General features: G+C 39.6%; 2 protein-coding genes across 2 annotated transcripts; one reads left to right on the top strand and one right to left on the bottom strand.

Annotated features, from left to right (window-relative positions):
• Positions 1–2,511: 2,511 nt before the first annotated feature.
• On the top strand, positions 2,512–19,805 carry esyt3 (extended synaptotagmin-like protein 3). The gene is made up of 23 exons (XM_018755674.2): positions 2,512–3,106; positions 6,055–6,096; positions 6,478–6,612; positions 7,091–7,167; positions 7,577–7,646; positions 8,850–8,939; positions 9,131–9,186; positions 9,351–9,471; positions 9,637–9,813; positions 10,428–10,513; positions 10,771–10,819; positions 11,061–11,150; positions 12,783–12,845; positions 13,048–13,107; positions 14,372–14,443; positions 14,598–14,681; positions 14,800–14,949; positions 15,692–16,125; positions 16,514–16,612; positions 17,012–17,143; positions 17,542–17,647; positions 17,796–17,845; positions 19,409–19,805. Exons 1-23 carry the CDS (start codon positions 2,762–2,764, stop codon positions 19,446–19,448), a joined length of 2,628 nt encoding a protein of 875 aa, XP_018611190.2. The 5' UTR covers positions 2,512–2,761; the 3' UTR covers positions 19,449–19,805.
• Positions 19,806–21,768: 1,963 nt separating this feature from the next.
• Positions 21,769–27,417, bottom strand: nkpd1 (NTPase, KAP family P-loop domain containing 1). Its single transcript, XM_029248572.1, has 4 exons — positions 27,285–27,417; positions 23,097–24,251; positions 22,435–23,006; positions 21,769–22,086 (listed from the first exon to the last, which is right to left on the bottom strand). Exons 2-4 carry the CDS (start codon positions 24,244–24,246, stop codon positions 21,769–21,771), a joined length of 2,040 nt encoding a protein of 679 aa, XP_029104405.1. The 5' UTR covers positions 24,247–24,251; positions 27,285–27,417.
• Positions 27,418–27,918: the final 501 nt, after the last annotated feature.

Here is a 27,918-nt window from a genome sequence, read left to right as displayed (position 1 = left end):
ACACACACACACACACACACACACATTGGCAGAAGCCGGGTAGTGGCGAGCCAGAGCCTAACCCGGCAACACAGGGTGCAGGGCTGGAGGGGGAGGTGACACACCCAAGATGGGATGCCAGACCGTCACAAGTCACCCCAAGTGGAACTCGAACCCCAGAGCAACCAGGGAGCAGGACCTGGCCAAACCCGCTGCACCACCGCACCCCCCCCCAAACTATCTAATGTCATTTATTAAAATACATAACATTTATCAAACTGAATAACTTTTCATTTTGCCTTCCTCCTCGGCTAAGAGTCTGAGAGTGATGATCGACTCAAGTCTGTATTTCTCTCAGCACACTGAAGCCATAGCCCGAACCTTCAGATACATCCTGCATAAACATTCATAAGGTCTGTCCCTATCTAACAGACTCTGCACAACTCCTTGTTCAAGCCATGGTGACATCCCGTCTGGACTACTGCAGCTCTCTCCTGTCTGGCCTCCCAGCTACTGCCATCAAACTTCTTACAGCTGATACAGAACGCTGCTGCATGTGTTGTGTTTGACTGGCCAAAGTGTTCCCATGTATCTCCTCTACTCATTTCTCTTCACTGGCTTCCTATAGCTGCCCGGATCAAATTCAAGACCCTGGTTATGGCCTTCAAAAGCATAAATGGAACTGCTCTCAGATATCTATATGACATAATCATTCACTACACCCCAACATGACTGCTATGCTCTTCCACCGCTGTCTGCTTCCAAGTGTGGAGGAAACACACACACATGCTGTCTGAAACCACTTGTCCCGACAAACTGGAGCCTAACCCGGCATCACAGGGCACAAGGCTGGAGGGGGAGGGGACACGCTCAGGACGGGATGCCAGACCGTCACAAGGCACCCGAAGCGGGACTCAAACCTCAGACCTGCCAGAGAGCAGGACCCAGCCAAGCCCGCTGTGCTACTGCGCCCCATCTGGAGAAAAGCCTCTGTTAAATTAATAAATGTAAATGTAACGTAATGCATAAGCTGTACTTTTGCTGAGATGTGCATCGCTTTGGACAAAAGCGTCTGCTAAATGAATAAAAGCAATGTAAATGTACGTGTATCAATAGAAATATAAGCCTCTTAACACATGAAACCATTATTATTATTATTATTATTATTATCAGAAAAAAAAAAAGATTTTTTTTTTTAGATTATTATTATTATGGCTCAGTCCAGCTCAGTCTGCGCTGAGTCTGCATGTTCTCCCTGTGCCTGCATGTTTCCCCTGGGTGCTCAGGTTTCCTCTCACAGTCCAAAACATGTGACTAAATTACCCATAGTGTGTGACTGAGTGAATCGAGTATGTGGCTACTCTGCAAGTGGACTGGTGTACCCTTCCAATCACAGTGTTCAGTGTCAGGATAGGTGCTGGACCTCTCGACCCTGACAAGGACAAGAGGTTAACCAAAGACTGAGTGTGTAGTTGCTGAAATACCTTGCAGAAATAACTAAATGACCCCCTGTATAAATGGTTCATGACAAGTTATGGTAATGACAAAGGCTAAATAATGTTTAACAGTAATCATGTTCAAAACACCGAGATCCCCCATGATTTCACCATATCTTGTGAAGTGATTTCTGCAATAAAATAAGAATGCTTTGATTACTTACGAATGATCCATTTAAATGACCGCATTTCGCATACGCGTTTTTGTGGAAAGACAGACGCGACAATGGCGCCCCCCAGTGGCCAAGCAAAGCCTAACGTGTCCTCGCCAGTGCAAGAACCCCTGTTGGTCTCCATCGATCACTCTGGGCGCTATTTTGGTTCCCCCGACACCTGACGACATGTTAATACACCGCTACAAACCAAAAATAACAATAAAATGCAACCATCTTTTCCTGCGATGTCCTCACAGTAGTAGAAAAAAATGGTTCCTGCTGTAAGTGGATAAACCGGTTTCGTTGGTGCAAGAGCTCTGCAACACCACACTTTTTTATCTGTATTCCATACACTCTTAATCATGTCATATCTATTTACATTTATTCATTTAGTACACACGTTTTCTCCAAAGCAACGTACATCTCATAGAAAATCAATGTTAATGTGTGCATCAGGAAGAGAAACATGCACTGCTTGATCATGCAGACGCGTGATTTTTAAGTGCAGTTACTTCTTGTTCTTTCCAGTGTTCATCACACGCGTGGCTGCATACACACTTACACGTACGTAATGTGATCCCTGCTAATAGATTTTTTTTTTTTTTTTTTTTTTTAAACGTGCAGGAAAAGACAGACGCGAAGGAAACGCGCTGTTTGTTTGCTCCGCTGACTGATTATAAACGAAATGACCGTGCGGTCGCGAGCCGACGTGACGGCGCGTCTTTTCCGCGGAGCCACGAAGTGGGTGTGCGGCCAGGTGAGGTGGGAGGGGCCGGACTCACCTTTCGGGTTAAAGCGGAGCCGCCGAGTAACACGGAAGTCAGAAAGAAAGTGGGGGAAAAAAAAAAAAAAAAAAAAATATCCAGGCAAGGCAAGGGGGGAAGTAAGTAAGTAAGTAAGTAAAACCTCAGTTTTTAAAGAGCAGACATGAAAATGCGGGATTTCTAAATGAAACGGCGCGCGCCCAGTGACGGTGAGTGAGCGCGTGCGGGATTTCGCTTCCAAGCGCGGATCAAAGCGTCCTTATCTGCGACAGCCGCCGCCACCTGATAGATACGCGCGCTACCGGCCGGCCGGGTCGGACACCTGCCCGGTAACTGCTGGGATCGAGGAGCGGGGAGGACGGCGCCAATGAGCAGCATGGCTTCTTCTCCTGCGAACCCCGGGACCGCGCAGCCTGCGACCGGGCCCCCGAAGGCAGACAGTAAAAAGGAGTTCAACGCCACCGCGGTGAACCACATCCTCATGGAGTTCGTGCTGCACTGCGGGCGGCTCCTGCTCATCCTGTACCCGGTGTACCTGACGGGTTACCTGGGACTCAGCATCAGCTGGGTTCTCCTGTGTGTCATGATATGGACGTGGTGGGGAAAGAACCAGAAGCACAAAAACATCCGAATGGACGTGGCCGTCGACTTCCTGGAGAATGAGAAATGTGTGATCAGCAAGGAGATGAAGACGCTGAACATGCCAGCGTGGGTAGGTGGCATGGGGGGGTGTGGATGTGCTTCCTTCCTTCTCCTTGCATTGCTTTGCACACCCAGCATTTCTGACCAGATTATGGGTCCCCGCAATCTTATGATTGCGAAATTGCAATCCCGAAACTGCACTTTGTGTGTGTGTGTGTGGTGGGTTTTTTTTTTTTTTTTTTTTTTTTTTTCTTCTCCTGTCTCATGAATTTGATTCCACTGTTGCCTTGCCATATATCTGTGCCACGAACTATGTCTCTAAGCTAAAAAATTATACGGAGTGGGCAAACATTACAGTACTGAAAGTGTTACTCTGAGTGTTTAACAGTCACAGTGCAGAGATACTGTTTTTGTAAGATCTGTTTTTGAGGATGACACCCGTTGTGGGGCTAATGAATATCTCACTGTAATTGACAAATTACAGAGAATTTTATGTAGGAAGCTTCTAAATGTGTATATACATATAATATATATCCTACTACCTTGCGAGGCTGCAAGGTTTGTGTGATCATGATGTGGCATCACCAATGGTATATTTACATAAATCTGTGAGGTAAATGCAGCTGCAGCTTTGTTTTAATTCATTCATGACATTTTTCACTTGTTGCAGTTTAATATGTGATAAGTTAAACATATCACATATGAAACTGAGTTTGCTAAGCAGGTGAGCCAGAGTTCTATGTGGGTGGGGCCAGACTCGGTCAGGTCCATCTGTTCCTATATCCTTAGTTTGAACAATAAGATCCATAACATTTAATGAAATATGTAGCCAAAAAATTTTGGGACAGAGTAATGTGTTCAATTCTATTTTACTTTAGACACTTGAACAAAAGTAACTTATACAGAATAGCTGTTTTTCTTCACTGGTCCAAGCAAGCTGTGTGTGTAATAAAACCTAGATTACCATATGCAAATTAAATAATTATGAATCAATGTTAAAGAAAAATTAATCAAATTAACAATCTATGTACATAGGATGGCTCTTTCTCTGTGTATTAAAAGTTTCATCTGATGTATTTCACAGTTAAATCTGATTCTCTGAACTTTCAAGCATGGAGAGTGTTAAACACTGGCAAGAAAGATACTAATATTACACCAACTCAGTAATAGACACTTTTGCTACTGTAGTGTTGGTTTTGATGTCACTGCAGTTTGATTTATGAATCTTAAAATATTTTCATTCAAGCCAAGAATGTTAATATTAGCTTTTGGTATTTAACATTGTAACATAATTGTACAAATAAGTGAACTATGTCTCTATTTTTATACCTGTATATTAGTAAGATTTACTTTCATTATATCTTAAGTATAAACTACTACAGTGCTGTTAAAAAGCTAACAAAAATGTGTTTTCCCAACATAATTTCATGTAGGGACATTTCATCCTTATTTCAACTATTTTGGTAGATAAAGGTGCTCTAATTCAAAAACACTGAATGATTCTTTGCAATACTTTTATTCAGCAAAGTCAGAAATGCAATTTTCTCCTCTGGGGAAAAATAAGTACACCTTTAGCTTTAGTAGCTGGTGTTGCCAGAAGTTTGTCCAGTCCTCCTTACAAAATTTCTTTAACTGTATGATGTTTGAAGGCGTCGGGGGGTGCGGTGGCGCAGTGGGTTGGACCACAGTCCTGCTCTCTAGTGGGTCTGGGGTTCGAATCCCGCTTGGGGTGCCTTGCGGCGGACTGGCGTCCCGTCCTGGGTGTGTCCCCTTCCCCCTCTGGCCTTACGCCCTGTGTTACCGGGTAGGCTCCGGTTCCCCGTGGCCCTGTCTGGGACAAGCGGTTCTGAAAATGTGTGTGTGTGTGTGTGTGTGTGTGTGTGTTTGAAGGCTTTCTTACTGCCTGCTTTAAGTCCTCCCACAGTATTTCTATGGGTTTCTGCTCTGGGCTTTGATTCGCCATAACCCTCACTTTCTACTTTTTGATCCGTTCTCTTTTGGATGTGCTTGAGTGTTTTGGATCATTGTTTTTATTACAAGTTTCACATATAGTTCAGCTGCAGCTTTTTGACAGGCAGCCTCATTCTCTTCAAGTGATCTTTAGTACAATGTGGAATTCATGGTTGACTGTATGAAGACAAGCTGGCCAGGCCCTGAGGTGGAAAAGCAGCTCCAAACCATGATGCCCCCAGCACCATGATTAAGTTGGTTATGCATTTCTTTTTGACAAAGGTTTTTAGTTTCCCCAAGTGTTATAGTTGTTTGGTTGCAAAGCCAAATTATACCTTTTTATCCTCTGTGCACATTGTTACAATAAAACTGATGTTCACCTAGGTGTTGTCTGCCAAATGCCATGAACAGGCATGTAAGCCAAACTTGTATAGTCCCTTTCAAATGGTTGACTTGTGCACTTTGACATTGACTGAGGTAAGACTTACCTGCAAATCCCTTGATGTTATTTTGGAGTTCTTGGAGACTTCCCATTCTCTTTGTCAGCTCCTGCACTGAATTTGGTGAGATGACTTGGCTTGGATAGATTTCCAGCAATCTTTTTCACACTGAAGTGATTGAGTACAAATTGCTTGGGAATGGCTTTAAAACCCTTCCCAGACTAATAGGCATCAAAAATCTTTCTTCTGCTGGCCTCTTGAGCTCTTTGGATGTCAGTATGAAACCATATATCTCAATAGATGAGACCAAATCAGATCACAGCTTCTAATGTTCATATAAGGCAGCATCATCCAAGTTGCTCTCTAATGAAGTTCTAATTATTTGCCAGTGTTTGGTTCAGTAGATTCTAATTTTAGGCATTGATTAAATGATGAAGCCAGGAGTGTCCTAAATTTTTCCTCACAAAGGATTGGAAATTTTAAATTGAATTTTCATTGACTTAAACTGCACAAGAGTGCAATGTGACTTTTATTAGATCACTCTATCAGTCTTGCTGAAATTATGGTGAATTAGACATTTTCAAGAGTTGTACTTATCTGTACATCCAGTTTGTTCTCTTTCCTGTAGGTGAACTTCCCAGAGGTTGAAAAAGTTGAATGGCTAAACAAGGTAAATATTGCCCAAATAGACAATTTCCAGGTGTCCTGAACTAATAATTTTAGTGATTATATTTATAAAACTGGATACTCTGTGGGGCAAATTGTAATACCTGAGGGTAGTACAGTAAGGTTGCCCTATACTTGAATCAGATGTAATATCAGTATCCTTAACCATGGATAGATACTTTTTGACTCTAGTTCTTGGCTCTTCAGTCATACAGCTGGAATGATCGTGATGCTTACTATATAATATCATCTTGAACTTCAGCTGCTAAAAGGGTAACAGAGTAAGAAGGAATGATGTGGAGGAGCTCAGCTTAGATGTTCAGTAAAGATTGTTCAAAAGATGAAGTTCATCAGCAGTTTCCTGTCCCCCCCCCCCCCCCCCTAGATCTTACTTCAAGCCTGGCCTTTTTTTGCAATGTTCATGGAAAAGCTTCTGAAGGAGAAGATCCAGTCAGCCATACGTGCCTCCAATCCAGCCCTCAAGACCTTCTCTTTTACGAAAGTACACTTTGGCCAGAGGGTATGGCTACATTCTCAGTGTGACAAGCAACCCCTAAATGTAATAACTACACCACTCTGTTGCGTGTGTGTGTGTGTGTGTGTGTGTGTGTGTGTGTGTGTGTGTGTGTTTTTTTTTTTTTTTTTTTTTTTTAAAAAGTCCATCATATGTTTTAAAGCAGTCTTTTTAATTCCATTACCGAAGTAGCCTTTTGCTCTAGTTTTGAGGTTGGTACCCAGCAAAAAATCAAGAACAGACTCAAAGCAGTGAGAATGCATGGAGGGTCTCTTTCCACAATGCATACACAACACAATCCACCCAAAGATCTTGTCTTTTCTCTGAAAAAAAACATTTTAGTGGATCAGTTTTATCCCCAGTAGCTGTATTTTGTCCCACAAAATTCTGTATTTTGAAATACAGTTTAAGTGTTAAATCTGCATTTTGATGTGGGGTAGTGTTCATACTATGGTGAATTGTTTGGCCTCTCCTTTTGTTTTAGCCTCTCAGAGTTACTGGGGTGAAGGCCTACACAGATGAAGTGGATAAGAGGGAGGTTGTCCTTGACCTTAATTTAAGGTAACTCGGTTACGTTGTTCATTATTAACTATGTCGACCAGTACATAAGCTAGCCTCTTCAGGTACTGGAGTTTAGTCTGTCACAAGCAACATGGACTGCAGTCAAATTACATGCAAATTTGTCTGGAAAACACATCAGCTTGCATCGCTGTGTAACACTTGAACTTTGAGATGAGAATTTAAACCTTAGTAAACAGGTGGACCAGCTGATTGTATGAAGCTCAGAAGATCTTAATTTGTAGTTTTTACTGTCATGCTTAAGGACGTGTTGCTGGAACGTTAATCAGAATGGCACTCCTCAGGTGTCCTTCTCAAAATAACTGTAAAATTACATCCAGATATTTTAGATTTTTTTTTTTTTTTTTAATCCAGTTAAGTTTACACTTACAAAAGCTGTTTGTGTTGTTAGCTACATGGGAGACGTTGACATTGATGCCGATGTTAAGAAGCCAATCACAGCTGGAGTGAAAAGCCTTCAAGTGAGTGTTTGTTGGGCAGGGTCTCTTATTGTCTCTACATTCCTCTATATTGCTTACCTTTAATGATATGCTCATCCTGTAGACATTTTTCCCTCAGCTGCAGTCTTTGTTTGCTGGAGTTATCCAGCCGTACTGGCTCAACCAGATCACTGGAACCGATTCTTTGAAAATGGATACACCTATAACGCATTCCGGAAATAGATATAAACCGGTTTATGTGAAGGAGTAGGTCAGTTTCACATGTTCTCCCTGTGTAAAGCATCATGAGAATGTTTTGCATTGTTTTTAAACAAAGATTCTGTGATGGAATTTTCAGCTTTTTTTTTTAATTTTATTTTTATTAACTGACTACAGCAAGATTGACAGGTTTTGTTCAGAAACTGTGGAAAATGTTAGGTGAAAGCCAGATGTCTTGCCAACCATGTGGGTTGCTAGCTTACGGCTTGAAGTGCTTATGGTGTACTCACCTGTGCAGGGTCGTCTTAGCTCCCTCCTCTGCCTGGATTGTGAGAGCCAGACAGGCTGATCTGTTGTATGGTCAACATGGCCAAGTGGGATCTATCCTGTTGATTCCATGCTGAAGATTAATGTATCCTCATTTGGGTTCTGCAGCTATATTTGACGACACATATCATCATATGTCAAGTTGCAGCAGATAGCGTTTTGTTTAAAGCTGTCAACCTGACGCAATCTAAGGGCCAATGTTTGAGTCCCTCACCCTGCTATAGTACCCTTGACCGAGGTACTTGTCCTGGATTGCTCCAGAAAAATAACCCAGTGGGTAAATAATGGCATGTATTTTAGTATACAAACCTCACAGCTTTTAAGTTCCTTTTGAGAATGAAATAGTTTTAGCTAAATGTATTTGTAAGAATAGTATGTATGTCTGTTCGTTGTACTTGGCATTCTTTGCCCATGAATCTTTTGTGTTAACATATGTTGCTCAGATGACTACACCCTTACTGTAGCTAACTTCCATTCGCCAGGAAGCATTTGCTGTCTTGCTAAGTTTCACAGTATTATCAGAATATTGTCCAAACTTACATTTTGTAAGCAATTTTAATATAAATTTTAATAACTGAAACAGTTAATATTAGACAAAGTTATGTAATCTAAATAAGATAGGGTAATACTTCATTAATCACTACAGGAAAAATCACAATCAATGACTTTTGTGTGTGAATGAGATATGTTCCATTTTAGCTTCAAGGAATGTTGCGTGTAATTTTGGAGCCTCTCATTGGCCAGTCCCCATTGGTTGGCGGCATCACAATGTTCTTTATACGTCGACCGGTGAGTTCATGTGTACTGTTGATGATGTAAATGTGATTTCATGGGTTAATGTTGAGGGTATATTATTACTACTTAATATACTGTTAAGTTTTGAACACAACAACATTCTTGAAGCAAATTTTGGGCCAAAACTAATCTTAGCCTAATTATATACCTTTTCTGCATTATATTTTTCATATTTCAATGTTCAGACCCTGGAAATAGACTGGACAGGAGTGACTAACCTCTTGGATACCCCTGCACTTAGGTATGGTTTATATTTGCTGGCAAGAAGAGAAGACAAGCTCATGATTGCTTTTGGTAGAACATCCTCATTGAGTTTAAAAGTAATCTGAATTAATAAACACTGTTCTTACTTGATTTTGTGTCCTCCAATCCCATCTACTAACATCTTGTTCACCTGCCCCACAGTCAAATGACGGAATCCGCAATCACTGATGTTATTGCCTCTCTCATGGTATTGCCAAACCGCATGTGTATCCCTCTGATAGACCAGGTGAAAGTGGACCAGATGCGCTTCCCACTTCCACGGGTAAGTCCATATGGATGTTGGTTTCAGCACAGATGGCTGTCATGATGCATGTGGTTTGTGAAAGTTAATAAGTGCAGTGATGTATAAAGGAGCATGGCATGCTGGGATGAGATATGTGCTGCATAAATGTCTTTGTATTTTAAGACTCTGCTGGTTGTGTTTTAGGGAATAGTTAGAGTCCGTCTTGTGGAGGCCCAGGATTTGGTACCCATGGATACGTACATGATGGGATTAATGAAGGGCAAATCGGATCCTTATGCCATTTTGAGAGTTGGCACTATACAGTTCCGTAGCAAGACCATCAAAGAGACCCTTGATCCTTGCTGGAATGAGGTGTATGAGGTAGGTTACCGGTAACCCAAAAGCCTTATCCAGCAACATAACAGATCACTCAACACACTATGGGTGTAATAGTACATTCCAAGCTGACATGTTGTACAGAAGCTGCCATTAGGAGTCAACAGATAGGAGAATGTCAGGAAGCTACTTTTCCAAGTCAACTAGTACTTCAGTGCAGCATGCTGACACAGCGAGTAGCGCTGCTGCCTCACAGCATCTGGACTGTTTTAATGTAGGTCTGAATCCGGCTCAGCCTGTATGCTCAGTCCAAAGGCATCCCTTTCAAGTGAATTGATTGGGGGGTGTGTGTGTGTGTGTGTGTGTGTGTGTGTGTGTGTGTGTGTGTGTGTGTGTGTGTGTGTGTGTGGGGCTACGCTGTAATGGAATGGTGTCCCATCCAAGCTTTGTGCCCAGTGATTCTGGGATATGCCCCAGGCTCTTCATTTAGAAGAAGAAAAAGCTATAATGTTGCTCAGTTTTGTTACTTTGAAAAGTCATATTATAGTGTTTTTGGAATTGGCCATAAATTGCAATGTTAATTAAGGTTTTGCACTGGACATTTTGTTTATTCCATTTTTTTATTTTTCTTTTCCTTCTTTCAAAAATGCTATTTGTAGTTTATGATCCATGAAGCCCCAGGGCAGGAACTGGAGGTTGAACTCTTTGATGAGGACACCACAGACACAGATGATTTCCTGGGCAGGTAAGGCCAATGTCTTTTGTATGCTGATTTAAATGACCCATTTTGTTCTGCTGATTCAGGAAGACCTACTAGAGCTTTTTACCAAACATACACAACAACTTGTCAATTTTGATAGTGTTGTGTTTTTTTTTTTTTTTTTCTTTTAAGAAAAAGAAAGCTCGAGTTACCAGTTTAACTGAAAGTATTAGAATATGCTGTAATTGTTTAGATTCCACAATGAAACTTTTTTTTTTTTTTTTTTTTTTTTTTAAATGTAGGTTTTGCTTGGACTTTGGAGAAGTGAAAAAGGAAAGAGTCTTGGACAAGGTAAGGTGGAGAACATTAACAAGTTCTGGGTAGCTTGGTTTATTTTTGCTTTATTGATCATTATCAACTGACATCATTCAGTGACTTTTTATGTATGTAGAACAAATTAGTTACTGGCTCTGTATTTTTCCACTGTCTTCTTTAGCTGATGTCCTACTAAACATTTATACCAGCCTTTTAATGTGTAAAATATTTATCAACACTTCTTCCAGAAATATAAACTATCTCTAATGTCATGCAGTGGTTTACCCTGGAAGGAGTGAAACATGGGAAGGTGCACCTAAACCTGCAATGGCTATCCCTCCAAAAGGACCCCAAACTGCTGGTAGAGGTAGCTACCCTACAACTTAATTGTATATTTATACAGTTGTACTGCAGAGATGTGATGTGCATAGTATAACCATATTTACAAAGAAACAATTTTACTTCGAAACTACTAAATTTGTAGATCAGGCATTTAAAGGTCGTAATCCTAATTCAGATTACTTGATTTACGTGTAGAGGGGTGACACTGGCTCAGCGAGTAGTTTTGATGTCGCACGGTACCAGGGTCGTAGATTCAGACATGGGCTCATACCAGCATTAGTCTTTACATGTTTATGTGGTTTTCTTTTTGGTACTCTCACACTCCAAGGGCTTGTGTTTCAGGTGAATTGCTGACTCTGATTTGCCTGTACTGAATGAATGTGTACAATGGTGTCCTATCTTGAGCGTACCCTGCCTTGCACCCTATGCTTTCCTTATAGGTTCTGGACCACATTTCATCAGGATAAGTAGTTATGAAGAATGAATGAATGTATAATGTGGTTACAAAAGACTTTTGTGCACTTGTTTAGGAAAATTTAAGTAAGATTAAACAGTTTTATCCCTGCTAAAGTTCTTGTCCTTGAGTGAAAACTGAAAATGAGTTACATTGACCCTTGAGGTTCACATATATCAGACATTTAAAGTATCTTCAGTTTTACTTATAACAGCTTTTCAGTATCAAATCAACTTTTGTCCAGAAAATAGGTGAAATAATTGCACAAAAGACCAAGACCTGAAATATCCAATTTTCTCTGCACTTTAGACAATTTGCAATATTAATCTACACATCTATCGAGAGACTGCAGCATGAAAGCAAGTTGTTAATGTTGCTGCTACAGTAGTTTTATTTTAAGAGAAAGTTCATACACACCTTTTCTCCTTGTCTCTCCATGTATGAATCAATTTTTTTTAGTGCTGTTCCAGCAAATCTTTTTCATCTGATTATTTCCTGATTATTAAAATTTGACAGTAACTGTGTAATTATGCTTCATAATGTTAGTGTATTGAAAGTTTCAAACAGTAAACAGGGGCAGCATGGTGGCACAGCGAGTAGCGCTCCTGTCTCACAGCACCTGGGTGGTGCAAGAGGACGTGGGTTCGATACCCACTCAGTCTATGTAGAGTTTGCATGTTCTCCCTGTGTCTGTGTGGGTTTCCTCCGGGTGCTCTGGTTTCCTCCCACAGTCCAAAGACATGCTGTTCAGGTTCACCCATAATGAGTGAGTGACAGAGAGTGTGTGTGTTCCACTGATGTATAGATGAATGACCCATTGAAAGTAGTGTATCTAGCAGTGTAAATCACATTGGTGAATAAGGTGTGTGGGCTGATAACATTACATAGAGTTCATTGGAAGTCACCTTGGAGAAAAGCATCTGCTAAATAAATGTAAATGTACAAACTCTCCACTCGGCATATAATAGTATTGTATGAAAAGTTATTTCTAATTCCAGAATATCTGAAAATATGGAATGCAACACCAATGTGAAAAAGCGAGGGTTAAACACAGGTTCATCCCAACATGACTTTGAGGTGACACACCTTGAATTGAAATGGTTATGCTCAATTCAGTTCCAAAATGGTGGAAAGCATTGCAAGTGAAAATGTGTAATTGGTTTAACTATGTTTTAGTCAGTTAGGATCCCTTTTGCCTTTCAGACCAGTGACGGCTGTTCCTGCGCTATGCTTTCTGTGTACATTGACAGTGCATTCAACTTGCCGGTGAGTAAACTGAGTACAGTTTCTCTCATCACTTTTTGACATCTTGTCGATTAATATTGATTTTTGACCATAATGCCTGTGTTGCTCCAAGATTTACTCGCACCATATTTGTGTTTCAGCAGTGGAAGTAGTCTTTTTAGGATGACTTTACCATATGTACTGTGTTGAGACGGCTGACTGAGTCCAGTTTTCTGTCTTGCAGAAAAACCAGAGTGAGTTCAGCCATAACGAGAAGCACGGAAAAACCACAAAGGAGGCCAAGGTAGGAGTACGTGAGGCCTGCTTTGGAAATGTAACAATACCTGAACCCTGGTCTAACCACCCAGTGAAGAGTCATATGAGTCACGGTTTTCTGAACAGTCATTATACAGGCCGGCTAGTAAAGTACCTTGCATAGTTTAAGCCCAACTACGTCAACAATTGTGACCTGCACCACACCCTGCATTTCTCTCTGGTTACTTAGCCCCAAGATGGGGCGTGTACCTCATGGAAACTTCACTTGTGAACACGCTGCTGTGCCGATTTTGTGATTTTATCCAGCGGCCTTTGCTGCTGAAAGTCTTGGCGTGGCCTGTGTTTGGCCCTCATCCACAGGTATTATAATTATACCACTGGCCCCTTAGGTGACAACATGGTTACACTCCTGTCCCATTCAGAGCCATTGCTAGTTGAACAGTGGGTGAGATTTGGATGAAGTTGAATGGAAATAAACAGTGGCACAGCGAGGAGCGCTGCTGTCTCGCAGTACTGCTGTCTCACAGCGCCTGGGTGGTGCGAGAGGACGTGGGTTCGATCCCTGCTCAGTCTGTGTGGCGTTTGCATTTTCTCCCCGTGTCTGTGTGGGTTTCCTCTGGGTGCTCTGGTTTCCTCCCACAGTCCAAAGACATGCTGTTCAGGTTCCTCATAGTGTGTGAAAGAGTGTGGTCCACTGATGTAGGATGAGTGACCCAGTGTAAGTCACCGCAGTGAATAAGGTGTGTGGGCTCATAACACTGCATAGTATCCATTGGAAGTCGCTTTGGAGAAAAGTATCTGCGAAATAAACCCAAAGTGTTACTTCACTTACATATGTATTACCACCACTTCCTCTCAGATTTGACATTGAAATCCTTAGTTTTTTTTTTAAAGCTATTGAAAAGGATTTGATTAAAATTGTCTGTGTAGACCAACTAATATATGTTTAACCCATGTACAGTGTATTAAACATTTTGACAAATTGATTTCATTGTTCATGTTTATTTACACAACTGACTTGAATTAGTAAGCAGCTTGCTCTTAAATACAAGACACAACACAATAACCAAGTGCCCGGTTTTCTGCCTGCTGCCATTCTTAAATTTATACTTCCACTAACTGCATAATAAGGCTGGCTTCTATGACTGATCAAAAGTGGATATACTGTACACATCCCCAGCTGCAGAATTTAGGAGTGGTTTTGCATGGTCTGTAATAAACTGAATCTCTTGAATATTGTAGTTCATTTACTTAACCATGGAAGACTAACTATGTCTTCTTCTTCCTCGCAGCTCACAAGGAAAAATGTCAATCCTGACACCTATGTGGAATTTTCAGTTAACAAACAGAGCCAGAAAAGCAAGGTTATTATGTTCTGTACTGTTTTTTTTATATCATTTTTTCTAATTTTCATATATTGTTTGTTTTTTGAATATCAAATTTATAAGATTATTAATTCAAAGACTGTATGGGACCTTAACCTCCCAGTATGTCTCATCCCTTCATTATTTTCAAAAGGTGATTTTTGCATCCAAAGACCCTGTGTGGGAGGAATGCTTCACATTTTTTGTACACAACTTAAGCCATTCACTAAATGTCCAGGTAGGCAATTTCTTCACACCAGATCTACACCCTCAGTTGACTCTGATCTTTATGGATCCTCAGTTTTCATGCTATTTTTCCCTAAATATTGTGCTAACCCTTAATTTAATGACTCCAGGTTAAACAGAATGAGAAGAAAACATTATTGGGCACACTCTCTCTGCCCTTAAGTCGCATCCTGAGCGCCTCTGACATGACCTTGGACCAACGTTTCCAGCTAGAGCAGTCTGGCGCCAACAGCCAGATCAAGATGAAGACTACCCTGAGGGTGGGTGTTGTCAAGGATGTGGAAATAGCTCTACAGCTACATTTAGCATCAGTTTCAAGAAGTGTTTAGATAGGGAGTGAATGTAGTTTATTATTCTGATAGTTTAAAAAAAAAAAATCTGATTTTGTTACTGTACACCTGTTTTGCAGTAATAAATCTGTTTTTATGGGGGTGGAGTGAAAATTGATGCTTTTAAAAAATTTTATTATAGTTAGAGGGCAGATGTGTGTCAACAGGTAATGCAAATACTTTTGTACAAGTATAAAAAATGCCATATTTTGGACCAATGATACAGTATGCATAAATTGTGTGTAAGGGGAGAAGTAAGATTGCCTTGATTCCATGATGGTTCCAACTGTTGGTTTGTAGTCTTGGCGCTTGGGGCAGTGCTGATCAGTCAGTACCTGGTGTGATTCAGCACTGTAGTTTCATGGCAGGCTAAAGGCAAGTAAGCAGGGATTCAGTAAATAAATCACAGCAGTTAATTGCAGCATATGAGAAAAGCAGAGAGTTTATGTTGGTGTAAGGCCTAGGAAAATTGTCCTTCCCTTCTGTGCACCAAATCTCCTGAATTAAGTGGTTAGCTGATGGTGACATAACAGGACAGCAGAGCATATTCCAACAATTTTTTTTTAAATGTTTTTTGTGTGTAGAGTAATGGAATGAAGATGTCAGGTTAGTATTCATAGAAGCAAGTACCATAACTGTACTGTTGACAAGGTTCTCTTGCTGTCTACCATAGATCCTGAAACCTGAGATGCCGGAACTTAAGAGCACAAGTGCGAGCCCCAGTTCTCAGCCTCGTAAAACCCCAGGCGAACAGCAGCTGAACCTGGTCTCTTCCTCCCGTGGACAAGCTTCAGCCAGTGCTCCACTCAGGGCTTTTCCCAATGATCCACCCAGTACCAAGTCCAGTGACCCATCCAGTGCTCTTTCCGGTTCTGTGCCCACTAAGTCTAGCCTTCCATCGACTGATCCTTTTGCAAATTCCAACAAGGTCAACACAGCTTACGTTACTCACCGGAGCCTCTCTGTGTCAGACGGTCACCTTACAGCACCTTCCACGCAATTCTCAAGGGACTTGAGCCTGCAGCGATATGATTCCAACCTCATGCTCTCCGAAGACTCCATAGCTGCCTCACGCTTAGACTTGGCCAGTGATACACCCTTTCCTGAGTGAGTTGGGGTGCACACTGAAGCAGGTGGTGTTGAGACTGCAAAGTCTTGGTATCATGTTATGACGGGGCAACAGAAAGCATAATGAGTTGTCACTATATAACCTCATAGTTCAAACCCCACATCCTACTGCTTTACCATTGAGAAAGTTACTGGAGCAATCAGGATAAGTAAAAGAATGCCCTGTTCTATAAATGGATAAATTATGGAAAATTGGTTGTCTAAGTTGCATTACACAAAGGTATTAGTTAAATAATAACCAGTTAATATTACTTTATGAATCTTATGATGAATAGTTGTTTGTCACAGCTATATGTGTGTTATGGATGCTTGGCATGCTGATGTGACTGTCCTGTCATTTTGGTACCATTTTCTGTTTTAACTACAGAGCCATCCTGAACCACCAGGGAGGATTTGGTGAGATCAATCTGACAGTCCGTTATGCAGTGCTTAGGAAACGACTCATTGTCATGGTCAACTCCTGTAGGTAAGCACAAAGTCTATCAAAAATATTCTTTATTCCCAAAAAAAAAAAAAAACGTCCAAAATGAGACTTGAAGCTCGGTTCATATTTTCTTTGGGAGTATGTTTAAGAAGGAGCGCATATTATTAAGGGGAGGGAGTGATATTACGTAGAAACTTTGCAGGTTTTTACTGATTAAAGAGCTTAAGAACAACTGACTTTTTTTTTCCAGTCTTGATTAAATCCATAATGGTGGTAAGGTGCAGCCACTACAAGCAATGATTTCATATTCTACTTTTTTTTTGTATTGATTGGTACTATAGTGTTTTCCTGTACTTCCAGTCATTGATGTCAAAGTTTATAACAAACATGTGAGCACTTCTCTCCAGCCCACTAAGAGCAATATGTCTGTATATTCCGCAGGAATCTTTTTTCCTGCAGTGAGGAAGGCTCTGATGTTTATGTCCGCTTGTACCTGCTCCCTGAACAGTCGTGGAAACACAGGATGAGAACACCAGTGAAGAAAAAGACAGTGAATCCTGTCTTCAATGAAAAGTAAGTAGAGAACAACATGGGATACGAGGAAACAGGTTAAATGACCTGCAACCGTGAGGTTGTCTGTTAAACTATGGGGATGGCTTATTCTGATATCTATATCAATGTACAAGGGGGATTCAAAAAGTATCTGCAGTAATTAACAAATTTGAGCATTGCGGCTACTGTTGTTTATCGTTAACCAGTTTACAGTTTAACCAACTTTTCATAAGTCACTTAAAATTTGTAACATATGTCAGTAGTCAAAAATGTATAGAGTAAGGATTATTTCAAATATACTGAGACCAGGCTGTGCCAGTACATTTGAAATAATCCTTAGAGAGTTAAATATCATCCTGTCTTTACATTCTTGAACCATCCAAGATTCCCCCCCCCCCTTTCTCTTTTTCCTTTTTAAGGTTTGAATTTACTGTGCCACATGAAGAAGCAAAGACCAGAAAGCTTGACGTCGCAGTGAAAAACAATGGGATGTTCCACAGGCGTGAACGAAAGGACATTGGAATGGTGATTGATAACTGCAAATGTTGAAATGCTATTAAGCATATGTGGTTTGCATTTTAGTTTATAAATGTTCTGTAGCTATATTACTGTATGGATGTCATATGTGTGTTAGTAAGTTTTTCTTTTCTTTTTGTCTGTCTTCTTCTGTTAGGTAATAATTGATTTATCCCAAAAAGAGCTGGTCAAAGGTTTCACAGACTGGTAAGTTCAGGAAGCTCTCTGGTTTCTTCAGTGTGGGACTTCATTCCTCTAAAGTGTCTTGTTCAACAGACATATGCTTTGGGTCCATAACATCATACGATGAATGAGGATACACAGATATCACCGTAAATTGGATTAATACTTGTATACATATTTAATAACGAAGAGGTAAAGAGCTCTGCCTGTGATTAAACCTTTATTAAAACAATGATTCTGGAAGAACTTGGTTCCCTGTAAAAATTGTGTGGACTGAGGTTAGGGATTACAGATAGGGCAATTATTCAGAGTTTATAACACAGGGGAAAACTCTTGGGAGAAACTGAACTGTAACAACACAAATACTTACGTTGAATAATTATCAGCTGCAAACAAGTACAAAATAAAACACAGCAACTCACGTCAACAGAGCACTACAAATAGGAACTCAACCTCCGCAACATAATTTTTTTTTTTTTTTTTAAAAAAATTTAAAAAAATCCTTTATCGAGGACTTACGGATCCTAACCCCTAAGTAAAACAGACATTTGTATTGTGGGATTAAATAAGTCGTTGACCTCAAGTTTATTACAGCTTTTATTGAAGGTTTTTAAAACTTTTTACATACCTTTTAAAATGACCAGAATCTAGCCAGTGAAAATATTCAGGGGCATCTGTATTACTAAGCTTACATTAATTTTTGGAATTAGTTTTCACTTCCCATTGTAAATTTAGAGGGCCTAAATTTTAAAACTTAACCACCAACTGTGGAATTATGTGTGTGTGAATTTTTTAAAGAGGGAAAAAAAAAAAAAAAAAAAAGTCTTCGTGTGTAAGTCTTAACTTAGTCCTGAAGTTCAGAGAGAACCACCTCAATGTTCTAAGTCTGGTCTAATATATAATAATACTTTTTGGTTCTAATTATGATTCATGTTGCATTCTGAATTTATCTACCAAGAGTCATGTTTAGATTTCCTTCATGGCATTACAACGCTGAAGTCTGCTGTAGACAAATGGGTGCACTTCTACATTTTACACAAAATATACTCAATTTCACAGCTTTTATACACAGAGAAAACACACAATTATTGAAGGACAGATCCTGTTTTTTTCAAAAGGTGTAGTTTGTCTATTTTTCTTTATATAATATAACCTATTTGTGACAGTTCTGGCATATCACGTTTGAAGTCCGTAAAACAGCTTGCCATGACAACTAGGGACAGTTGTTCAATTATATACTCTACATATAGGTTTGCGTGTCATCTGCACAGTAAAGTTGCTACTGTTGTCATTTTAAGAGGTTTGACAAAAATTTGTTTGCAAACTGATTGTTGCTGGTAAGAACAAATCCCAGATTGAAATAGTGTCTGACAATGAAGGCTCTCCAGAGACTAATTACATGGGGAATGGCCCCTTGGAAGTACTAAATGTGCTGTGAATCTATATATTTACATTTTACTTTTATTCATTTATACAGACTGAACTTCTCTAGGTATCCTCTTATTCTAAAGTCTGGCAATACGTACTTTAGGATCTTACCTGCTCCTGTGTGTTCACGCTATTGTTCATCTTCATGTATTGTTACAGGTTTGGACTGTCGTTACCTGGGCTGCAGAAAATTACCTAGATGGAAATTGTGTTCCACCGAGAACTAATGAACTCAGTTCAGGAAAAGTATATTTATCCTCCTTTCTGCACACCAATCTTTTCACTAGCATTCCATTTTTAAATATTTGAATGTTCAGAGTTCTGTATTAACCTTTTTAAGGATGTATTTTTGTATATATTTCAGAGATATTTTCTTCTTGCACATATGTTTTTCTACTTTGTTTGTTTGGAATTTTCCTTGTATCTTGCATAACAGACTTTATTCTGTGAGGGGCAGACTGAATGCCTTTATATTCTGTCTTATAAGTGGCATTCTATAAATTTTTAAATTTAACTATATTAATGCATTTACTATACACAAGATTTTAAAGGTTTATGTATATATTGGTATAGACTGAGGGTAATCCATGTAATGTATAATTGGTGATAAGAGTGAAATAATAAAAAGTGTTGACAATGAGATTTGCATTAATTTTGTGTGGCATATTAGTCTTGACTGACAACACAGGTAGGATAGAATATGCATGGAAACACACCATGATGGTTTTATTACAGAATATTTACATGTCTTTTTCTAAAAACATTAGCAAGGGCAGTGGAGACTTTTGCCAGTGCATCTTCCTTGAATAGCTGTTTACAGAATTGATATTTGACATCAGTTCCCAGGAGAAATGGGACAGAATAAGAGAACATTCAGCAATTCACCAACATCCCCTTTTACTAGGTTTGGCCCACCAAATGGACAAAAATTTATTTTATTTTTTTTTTTTTTTTTTTTTCCTCCCCTCCCTCCCTCCTCTTCTCAAGGACTGTTATTGACTTGACACTATCAAATTTCAGTAATTACTGTGAGATTTTTTTTTTTTTCCCCCCTCCTTAAATCTGCAGTAAAATATACCTTGTGCTTTGAAAATTCTAGTTCCAAGTTCTCAAAAATGCAGACATTTCCCATTTTGTTTAATTGCATTTTGAGCTATTTTTCAAAATGTTTGTTGCAGAATGAAACTGATATACATGTGTACTTGCTGCCACAAGTTGACCTGAAAATGCACTCAGCATAGAAACACAACAGAAGTACCCATTAAGAAGTAGATGGATATTATATTATGCAGCTTTTATTGATTGCAACATAGCAAAAAGTAATTCTCAAACAAATCAAGTTGGAAACTCACTTCTGGTCAAAACAGAATTTATGAGTTGAAAACCCAGTCTATTGGTTTAGATTTATTTAATTCCTTTCTCCAAAGCAACTTACAATTATTTACCTATTTATACAGCTGGGTAATTTTACTGGAGCAATTCAGGGTAAGTACCTTGCTTAAGGGTACTACAGCCAGACATGAGGCTCAAACCTGCAACCATTCAGGCCAAAGGCAGTCACTCTAACCACCACACTCCCAGCTGGCTATGTGGTATATTAGTCAACATGCAAATTGTTACATACAACATAATCTAGTTGCATTATATTTCATTACATTGTTACATGCAAATAGATTACTTGCAGAATGTTAACACTTCATTTTAAATGGATTCAGGAGCTACAGCAGTTGTACATGTTAGCTCTCACTAATGCAATACTGTACATGTTGAGTAAATGTAATAAATCTGCAGAAATTTCTCCATATAGAACTTAAGGTGTTAGTATAATGTTGAAAATATTTAACATTCCTTACTAAATGATGGATATATAAAAGTTTTAGCTGAAAACAATGGACAGATTTTGTAACTTCACATGATCTAGATAGGTGTTAAATTTTGTTTGCTATCTTTGGACACCACTCATGTCGTTATGGTGAACTGCTTTATGCAGAACTATAGATGTTTAAACTAGAAATATATTTGCTCCATTACACTTGTCTCCTTGGCACACCTGATAGACTAAAAGTTTTATTTATTGAGTGACCCAGTATATTTCCAGTCTTCAAGTTCTAGCCATGGGACAACAGCGGAAAGTAATAGGTTCAAAACTGAAAAATGAACATATGTCAGATAGTTGTGTTTTTTGATATTTTTAAATTAATCACTCTACATTATTCAAATGTTGTGCTGCAAGCACTGAGATAATCCTTGTTAATAATATGCATACTTGCTTTGAAAATTGTTACAGTACTCAGTTTCATCTACATAAGAAGTCATGTAGAATTTTTGCTTAGCTTGTGTGATACTCTCAGAAATTAAGTTAGCCATAATAATATAGTCAAAGGGCAATTTCAAATTGTTATATTACTGCCTATGATAGTCAGGTACTGTAATGGCATAAGCAACAACTTATCTGGCTGTTCATAAAGACTGAAAATCAAACTGCAGTGGTTTATCAGTTTTAAATAAAGACAATGTACCTATTCCTCTGGACTCGTATGCTGAGCGTTTGAGTCCATGTACCAGTTTCTTGTTCTGACACATAACAGATTTGCCACTGATGGGGACAGTGATGGTTTAAAAGCAGCAGGAGCCAGCTTTCTCTGTGCAGCAGTAAGGTGTGAAGAGATGGATGGAACTAGACCAAGGAAGTGGATAGCAAAAGTCGTCCAGTCTCCAAGGGACATCTGCAGAACTTCCCGAAGCTCATTAGTGTCACTGTAGACCAGAGCTTGCCCATTCAGTGCATTACACCGCACCGCCTCAGCATACCTCTCTGGAAGTCCCAGCCTTGCCATCTACCAAAGAGGGAAAATATAAAATCAAATTTTTAAAGAATAGCAGAATCTATGGAAAACAACATCAAGTAATACAGAACTTGTTTCAATTTTGTCTGAGCCATTCTTGTTAAACGCAGTGGTTTAATCAAAATATTTTTCACTGAACATGAATTTCATAATGACATCATATATTGTTATATGAGTGTCAAAGAGCATTAATGTTGATAACATAGGTTTAATTCCAGGGCTAAACCTTACTGTTACGCACTTGCACAAATAAAATATCCAGCTCTGTGAATTGATATTTAAGGGCACTTTAATAAATGGCTTTACTTTACATAAAATGGAAATAAAAATGTATTTTACCTCTCTGCAAACATCCTCAGTGTTCATGTTGATCACAGATTTTATTTGCAGTGGTATGAGAGTCTCCATGTTTATTATGTCTTTTAAGATGGAACTTCCTCTGACCCTGGCCAGCTCCCTCTGAATGGAATGGTCCAGGTTCACGGTGGATATTTTGAACCTGTGAGCATCTTTGATAGTAAATCTGAAGTGTACCTTAAGGAACATTTCAAACAGTTCAGGGTCTCCATCCTGTTCCAGAAGCGAATGAATGAATGAATCTTTTTCTCGAATCATGTGGAGTTCCATCCTTGATTCACTGAAGACCTTCCATAAAGTCTTTGAAGTGTCAAAGACAACAGTACTGCCAGTGTTGTGGTCGATGTATGCTCTCTGTCTGTCATCCTCCACACACTGAAGGATCCAACTTAGGCGGCATGGCCATTGATTGGCCAGGAGCACCCATGCTGCAATATCTTCCATAGAGGACAACTCAGTCTTTAAGGCCTCTAGGAGGATGACTGACACTCTGACTGAGTTTATTATTCTTCTCATAGACATAGTGTCTCCCGTTATATAATAATGAAGATTCCCTTCACCATAAATGTATTCCAAAGCTGATTCAATCAATTTCTCCACCTTATCCTCATTTAATAGAAATGTAACATCCTTCTCAGTGTCACTTCTGCTGTGCAAGGGAATGCAAGAGTCCTGCTCTCCTCCTCTTTCCATTGATGAATATTCTACAGAAGGCAATGCATTTGAATCAATACCATTGCCTTGTGCAGTGGGAGAGTCCTTTAAAAACTCCAACTGTCCCTGGGAAATTTTATGGAACATCTTGCACTTAGAGGCATTACACAGCTCAGGCACAGTGAAAGCCAGTGTCACTATGCGGTTCAAGAATGCACAAGCTTTGTCCTCTTTGCTAAAACAACCCTCTGCATAATCCACTTGTTGAGCAAGGACTTCAGGATTGACTGCAAGCAGAGAAATGAATGGGCTATCTTCATCTGAAAGTAAGATATTGATGGCATCAAGCACCCCAACGATTTTTCTCGGTGTACATCGGTCCAGATGAGTAATCTCCAACACCACTCGTATCTTCCTTCTCTCAAAGATCTCCACAAAGCGGATGAAGCAAGAAAGGACCTCCATCTCTCTCCTTATTTCATTCATAAATCCCAGTTTATTGCTCACTTTTTCATTGTCCATCATCCTTCTTATTTTGAAATCTTGGTTAAATATAAGGTTTTTCCCAATTAGAAAAACAAATCGTAAAATAGCAACAACAGGGACTCCAAGGGTTGCAATGGCAAAGCCTTCAACTGCATTCAGCCCATCTCCACTTTCTTTTTCATTATCAGCATCATCTTTCCCTTTCTGTAAACTGTTTTTTATGAGGAGGGCAGGCACTGCTGTTAGTGCTACCAAGGATATTAGAAGAGTGAGCAACCATAAAGGGATGCAGCAGATCTTTTTTGGCCTCCAGTCTTTCTTTTGATTTACAATGGCATGTTTAGTTGTTTTTTCTGTGTATTGAGTTACACGATAGAGACTGAGGAGAAATCTTCCAAAGTGTTCTTGAATAGCCATATACAGTCTCACCACAAGGCCAGCCCACAGAATGTCACTTCCAGCAAAGTGCCAAGCACTAAATCTCACAAATATATAGCGAACATTCTTACGGTTCTGATTTTCTTCTGTATACACTGGGTGATAGAAGAGCAACCTTGATAGAATGGCTAAGAAGTTGACGATGGAAGCTTTTTTTGACCGTGGTGGAGGCTGTTCTTTGTACTTCTCTTCTCTGTGCTTGGCTTCTCTCTCCATGTGAACTACAGAAAAGAGTCAAATACTCAGTGATGGATACATACACAACCACCTCTTAGGAAACATGGTCCTGTAAGGCAATTTTCTGCCCAAATGTCATGTAATAAACTCTACATTAATTCAATAGGGCAGCTTGTAGTGTTATTCATAGAGCTCCTGTCTTTGGGTGCAAAGGTTGAAGGTTCAAATCCTGCTTTAGCATACCTGAGCAAGGCACTTACCCTAAATTGCTCCAGTAAAATGCCCAGCTGTATCAAGGGGTAAATAATTTTGCCTAACTTGAAATCGTAAGTCTCTTTGGAGAAAAATGTCAGCTATATGAATAAATGTAACAATTTGTTTTTGTAGAGCTCTATTCTCAGACAGTGACACAAAGCACTGAACAAAGAATCGGAGGCATACCACTAGTAAAAGGTTGGATATACATTAAATCACTACAATAATTATGTAAGTAAGTTGTCCACCCCTCCTGGGCATTCTAGTTTGAAAAAAGACTAAGTCAATTTATAGCTTCATTACCCTGAAAAAACTACCAGTAATGTACAAGTATGGTTTCATTAGTAGTTGTTGGTCTCCTATTTTTCAGATAAATATATATGCTGGAGGGACACAAATATTCAAGCACCTAATTAACATTGTCACAGCTCTTTCAAAACATTTCCAGCTACTGTTCATACTTGCTGATTACTCTCTATTGTAATGTCAATTTCAACCAATCACAACAATTAAAGTAAATATAAATCCCAACTAAAAGGGTAGATACTGTTAATAATTTATTTATCTGATCATTTTCTCCAAAGTGACAACATTAAGCTATTCACAATGATTTTTCCCATGAATACAGCAGGGTAAACTTTACAGGTGCCATTCATGGTAAGTATCTTGTTCAACGGTACCAGAGCATGAGGTATGATTCAAGCCTGGGTCTTTCAGTTCAAGGTAATGGCTCTAACCATCATAAACACGTAAATAGTCTGAAAATAACATCTGAAACCGCTTCTCCCACACAGGGTCGCAAGGAGCCGGAGCCTAACCCGGCAACACAGGGCATAGAGCTGGAGAAGGAGGGGACACACCCAGGATGGGATGCCTGTCCGTCACAAGGCACCCCAAGCAGGACTTGAACCCCATACCCACCGGAGAGCAGGACCGAGTCCAACCCACTGTGCCATCACACCCCCCTCACGTAAATAGTAACTCAATTATTTACATATTAAAACAGCTTCCATTTCAAGGATACCACCACAATAGTATAAATAAAGCCTAAATTTTGTGACCAGTGCCTTTGAGCAGATGCTTGGTGTACTTTCCATTTAGTCCATTTAGTCAATTCCATCCTGGGCATTCTACAATTAATGGCAGAAGTGGAAATTTGCTTTAAAAGGATGTTTTTAAACAACAATAATATTGATTCCTTGCAGGCTGATGACTAAAAGTTAAAAATAGAAAGCTGTTCTTTGAGTAGACTATATGAAGAATAGAGGCTAATGCGTAACAGCTTTGGTGCTTTATATGGGTCTAGAGGAAGTAGCAGCACAAGCGCATGATGACAACATGAAGCCAAAAAGCCTTTAAGTGAAAAGAAGAAGGAGACAGCCACAGTAAACTGCAAAACAATGTGGTGCAGCAACGGAGGAGGAAAAACAAAATGCAGAAGTATGGGGCATTGTGAGAAAAATAACTGCACAGGTCTGGGTGCTGGACTAACTAGCAGAAAACAAGAAGCTAAACTAAAGAACATGGGAAACAGGTCACTCAAGTGCAGTGCAGTAACCAGCCAGCATTAAGCAAGGGAAAACGTGGAGAATGAGCCTAGTATGGGTGAGCCATGGGTGGCAGCAGGAATGGGTGCCAGAAAGAAGAGCTACTTGGAGGTTTTGCCATGGCTGGATTGCTCTGTGAGGACGGCAGAGAAGAGTGTGCTGAGGCGTGGCAAGCAAAGACTGCCTGATGTAGCGCAGAATGGCAGGTGGGCAAATTCCCACAGAGCTGTGGAAACGTTAGTGGCATGTGCCACTTTGCAGAAAATGATGCATGCAGGGCATGGAGGTTTGTGGGTGCTTGCATGCTTTATGCATGATTGAAAAACTAGGTATGGCAAGGGATTTAGTGTAATACAGAAAGTCCCCGGCATACGTAAGGGTCTATGGAACAGGACCCTTATGTAAGTCTGGGACTATCTATACTTCTCTCCAAAAATGTTGCTAATATCCCAGAAAATCACAAAGAACCAACTAATATTTAAGTAGATAGTAAATTGAACTGCTCCCAGCTATTTACAAGACTTAATGAACTGGTACACCCCAGCCAGACCCCTTCTCTCATCTACTTCTGCTCGCTTGGTGGTCCCACGCACGAAAGGCAAAACGCGGAGTTCCTCGGTTCTGGGTCCTATGTGGTGGAATGACCTTCCCCTGTCACTCAGAACTGCGGAAACTCTGTCTGTTTTCAAGAAGGGTCTGAAAACCCACCTTTTCCAGATCCACTTCGCCCAAGATCTCTCTAGCTCATCTATAGTGTAACTGTTCACGCATCGTAATTCCAGAAGCATCCCCAGATACAACCTTTATTCAGCCATTACTCTGGTATTGTACTGCTCATTTATGTATGTTATAATATTAAAAAAAAAAAAAAAATGGTGGGAGGGTTTCGGGATTTGTATATCCTGTGTCTTATGCACCTACTCGAACGATAAACCTCGGTGCAGCAAGTGGTAGGGAAAAAACTAGGTTTGCTTGAGACTTTCATGTCTGCAGCTATGTCTCCTCTTTTAATGTAATGCATAAATTGTACTTTTTGCTGAGATGTACATCGCTTTGGACAAAAGCATCTGCTAAATGAATAAATGTAAATGTAAATTTAAATGTAAGTAGAACAGATCGGTTCAAATTGCCATTGAATTTATGAGAATTACAGTATCTGTAACACTCTTCTAAAACTTCTTACTGCTGATAACAAGCATTAGTTTTGCAACCAATCAGCTTGCATGAAAGAAACAGTTTTTAACTGAGCATAGACCTACATTTAGCATCACTTACCCTCTATGTTCTTGAGGACCTGGCTGATGCGGCTGTGGCATGATGAATAAAGACCCACTGTAGCTGGGGGTGCAACCCTGATGAGCGTCTTTGACAAAGCGTAGGCATAAACACCGTCTGATGGTAGTTCTGCACCCAAAAATAAAAATCAGCTTTAATCCAAAAACCTTGATTTTCTGTTCAAGAATCTAACTTAAATGTAATAACCTTCAATCTGTTCTTCACATGAATACCATTAAATGTCAAATATTAATGTTAATATCAATGTTAAAGGTTAAAGTATTTCAAAATTTAACTGAGAATTTTAGTAGATTTTTATGCGTAGTTATTGTCATGGAGTATTTACTGAGGCAGCTGTTATTAAGTGCTCTTTAAAAAAATTAATTCATGTCATGGCTAACCTTAATTCTTACTTTTGGTAGATGTGTGTATTCTAATACATTTTTCATGGAACGATCCTAGGACTGAGGTCATTAAATTCTATGAAACAAAAATTAATATGTGCTCACCATAAGTAAAAAAAAAATATTTCACTACATAAACTGTTAACTGTCATCATACCTTCTTTAAAGTGATCTGTAAACATGTTTGTACTTAGTAACCTTATATTACATTCTGCTTTATGTGTACATCT

The sequence above is a fragment of the Scleropages formosus genome, chromosome 24 (genome assembly GCF_900964775.1).
Source record: "Scleropages formosus chromosome 24, fSclFor1.1, whole genome shotgun sequence".
In the NCBI taxonomy this organism is placed as follows: Eukaryota; Metazoa; Chordata; class Actinopteri; order Osteoglossiformes; family Osteoglossidae; genus Scleropages; species Scleropages formosus.
Note: the sequence above shows the minus strand (reverse complement) of the source record. Positions and strands in the feature narration are given on the sequence as shown.

What these genes read in the sequence shown, in the direction of transcription:
- esyt3 (XM_018755674.2), top strand. Translation starts at nt 2,762, where the DNA reads ATGAGCAGCATGGCTTCTTCTCCTGCGAACCCCGGGACCGCGCAGCCT. An exon ending in GTCCTTGACCTTAATTTAAG is followed by an intron (nt 7,168 to 7,576) that starts GTAACTCGGTTA and finishes TTGTGTTGTTAG; the next exon opens with CTACATGGGAGACGTTGACA. An exon ending in AACGAAAGGACATTGGAATG is followed by an intron (nt 17,648 to 17,795) that starts GTGATTGATAAC and finishes TTCTTCTGTTAG; the next exon opens with GTAATAATTGATTTATCCCA.
- nkpd1 (XM_029248572.1), bottom strand. Translation starts at nt 24,246, where the DNA reads ATGGAGAGAGAAGCCAAGCACAGAGAAGAGAAGTACAAAGAACAGCCT. An exon ending in CATTCCCTTGCACAGCAGAA is followed by an intron (nt 23,007 to 23,096) that starts GTGACACTGAGA and finishes TTTATGGTGAAG; the next exon opens with GGAATCTTCATTATTATATA. An exon ending in CTGAGGATGTTTGCAGAGAG is followed by an intron (nt 22,087 to 22,434) that starts GTAAAATACATT and finishes CCTCTTTGGTAG; the next exon opens with ATGGCAAGGCTGGGACTTCC.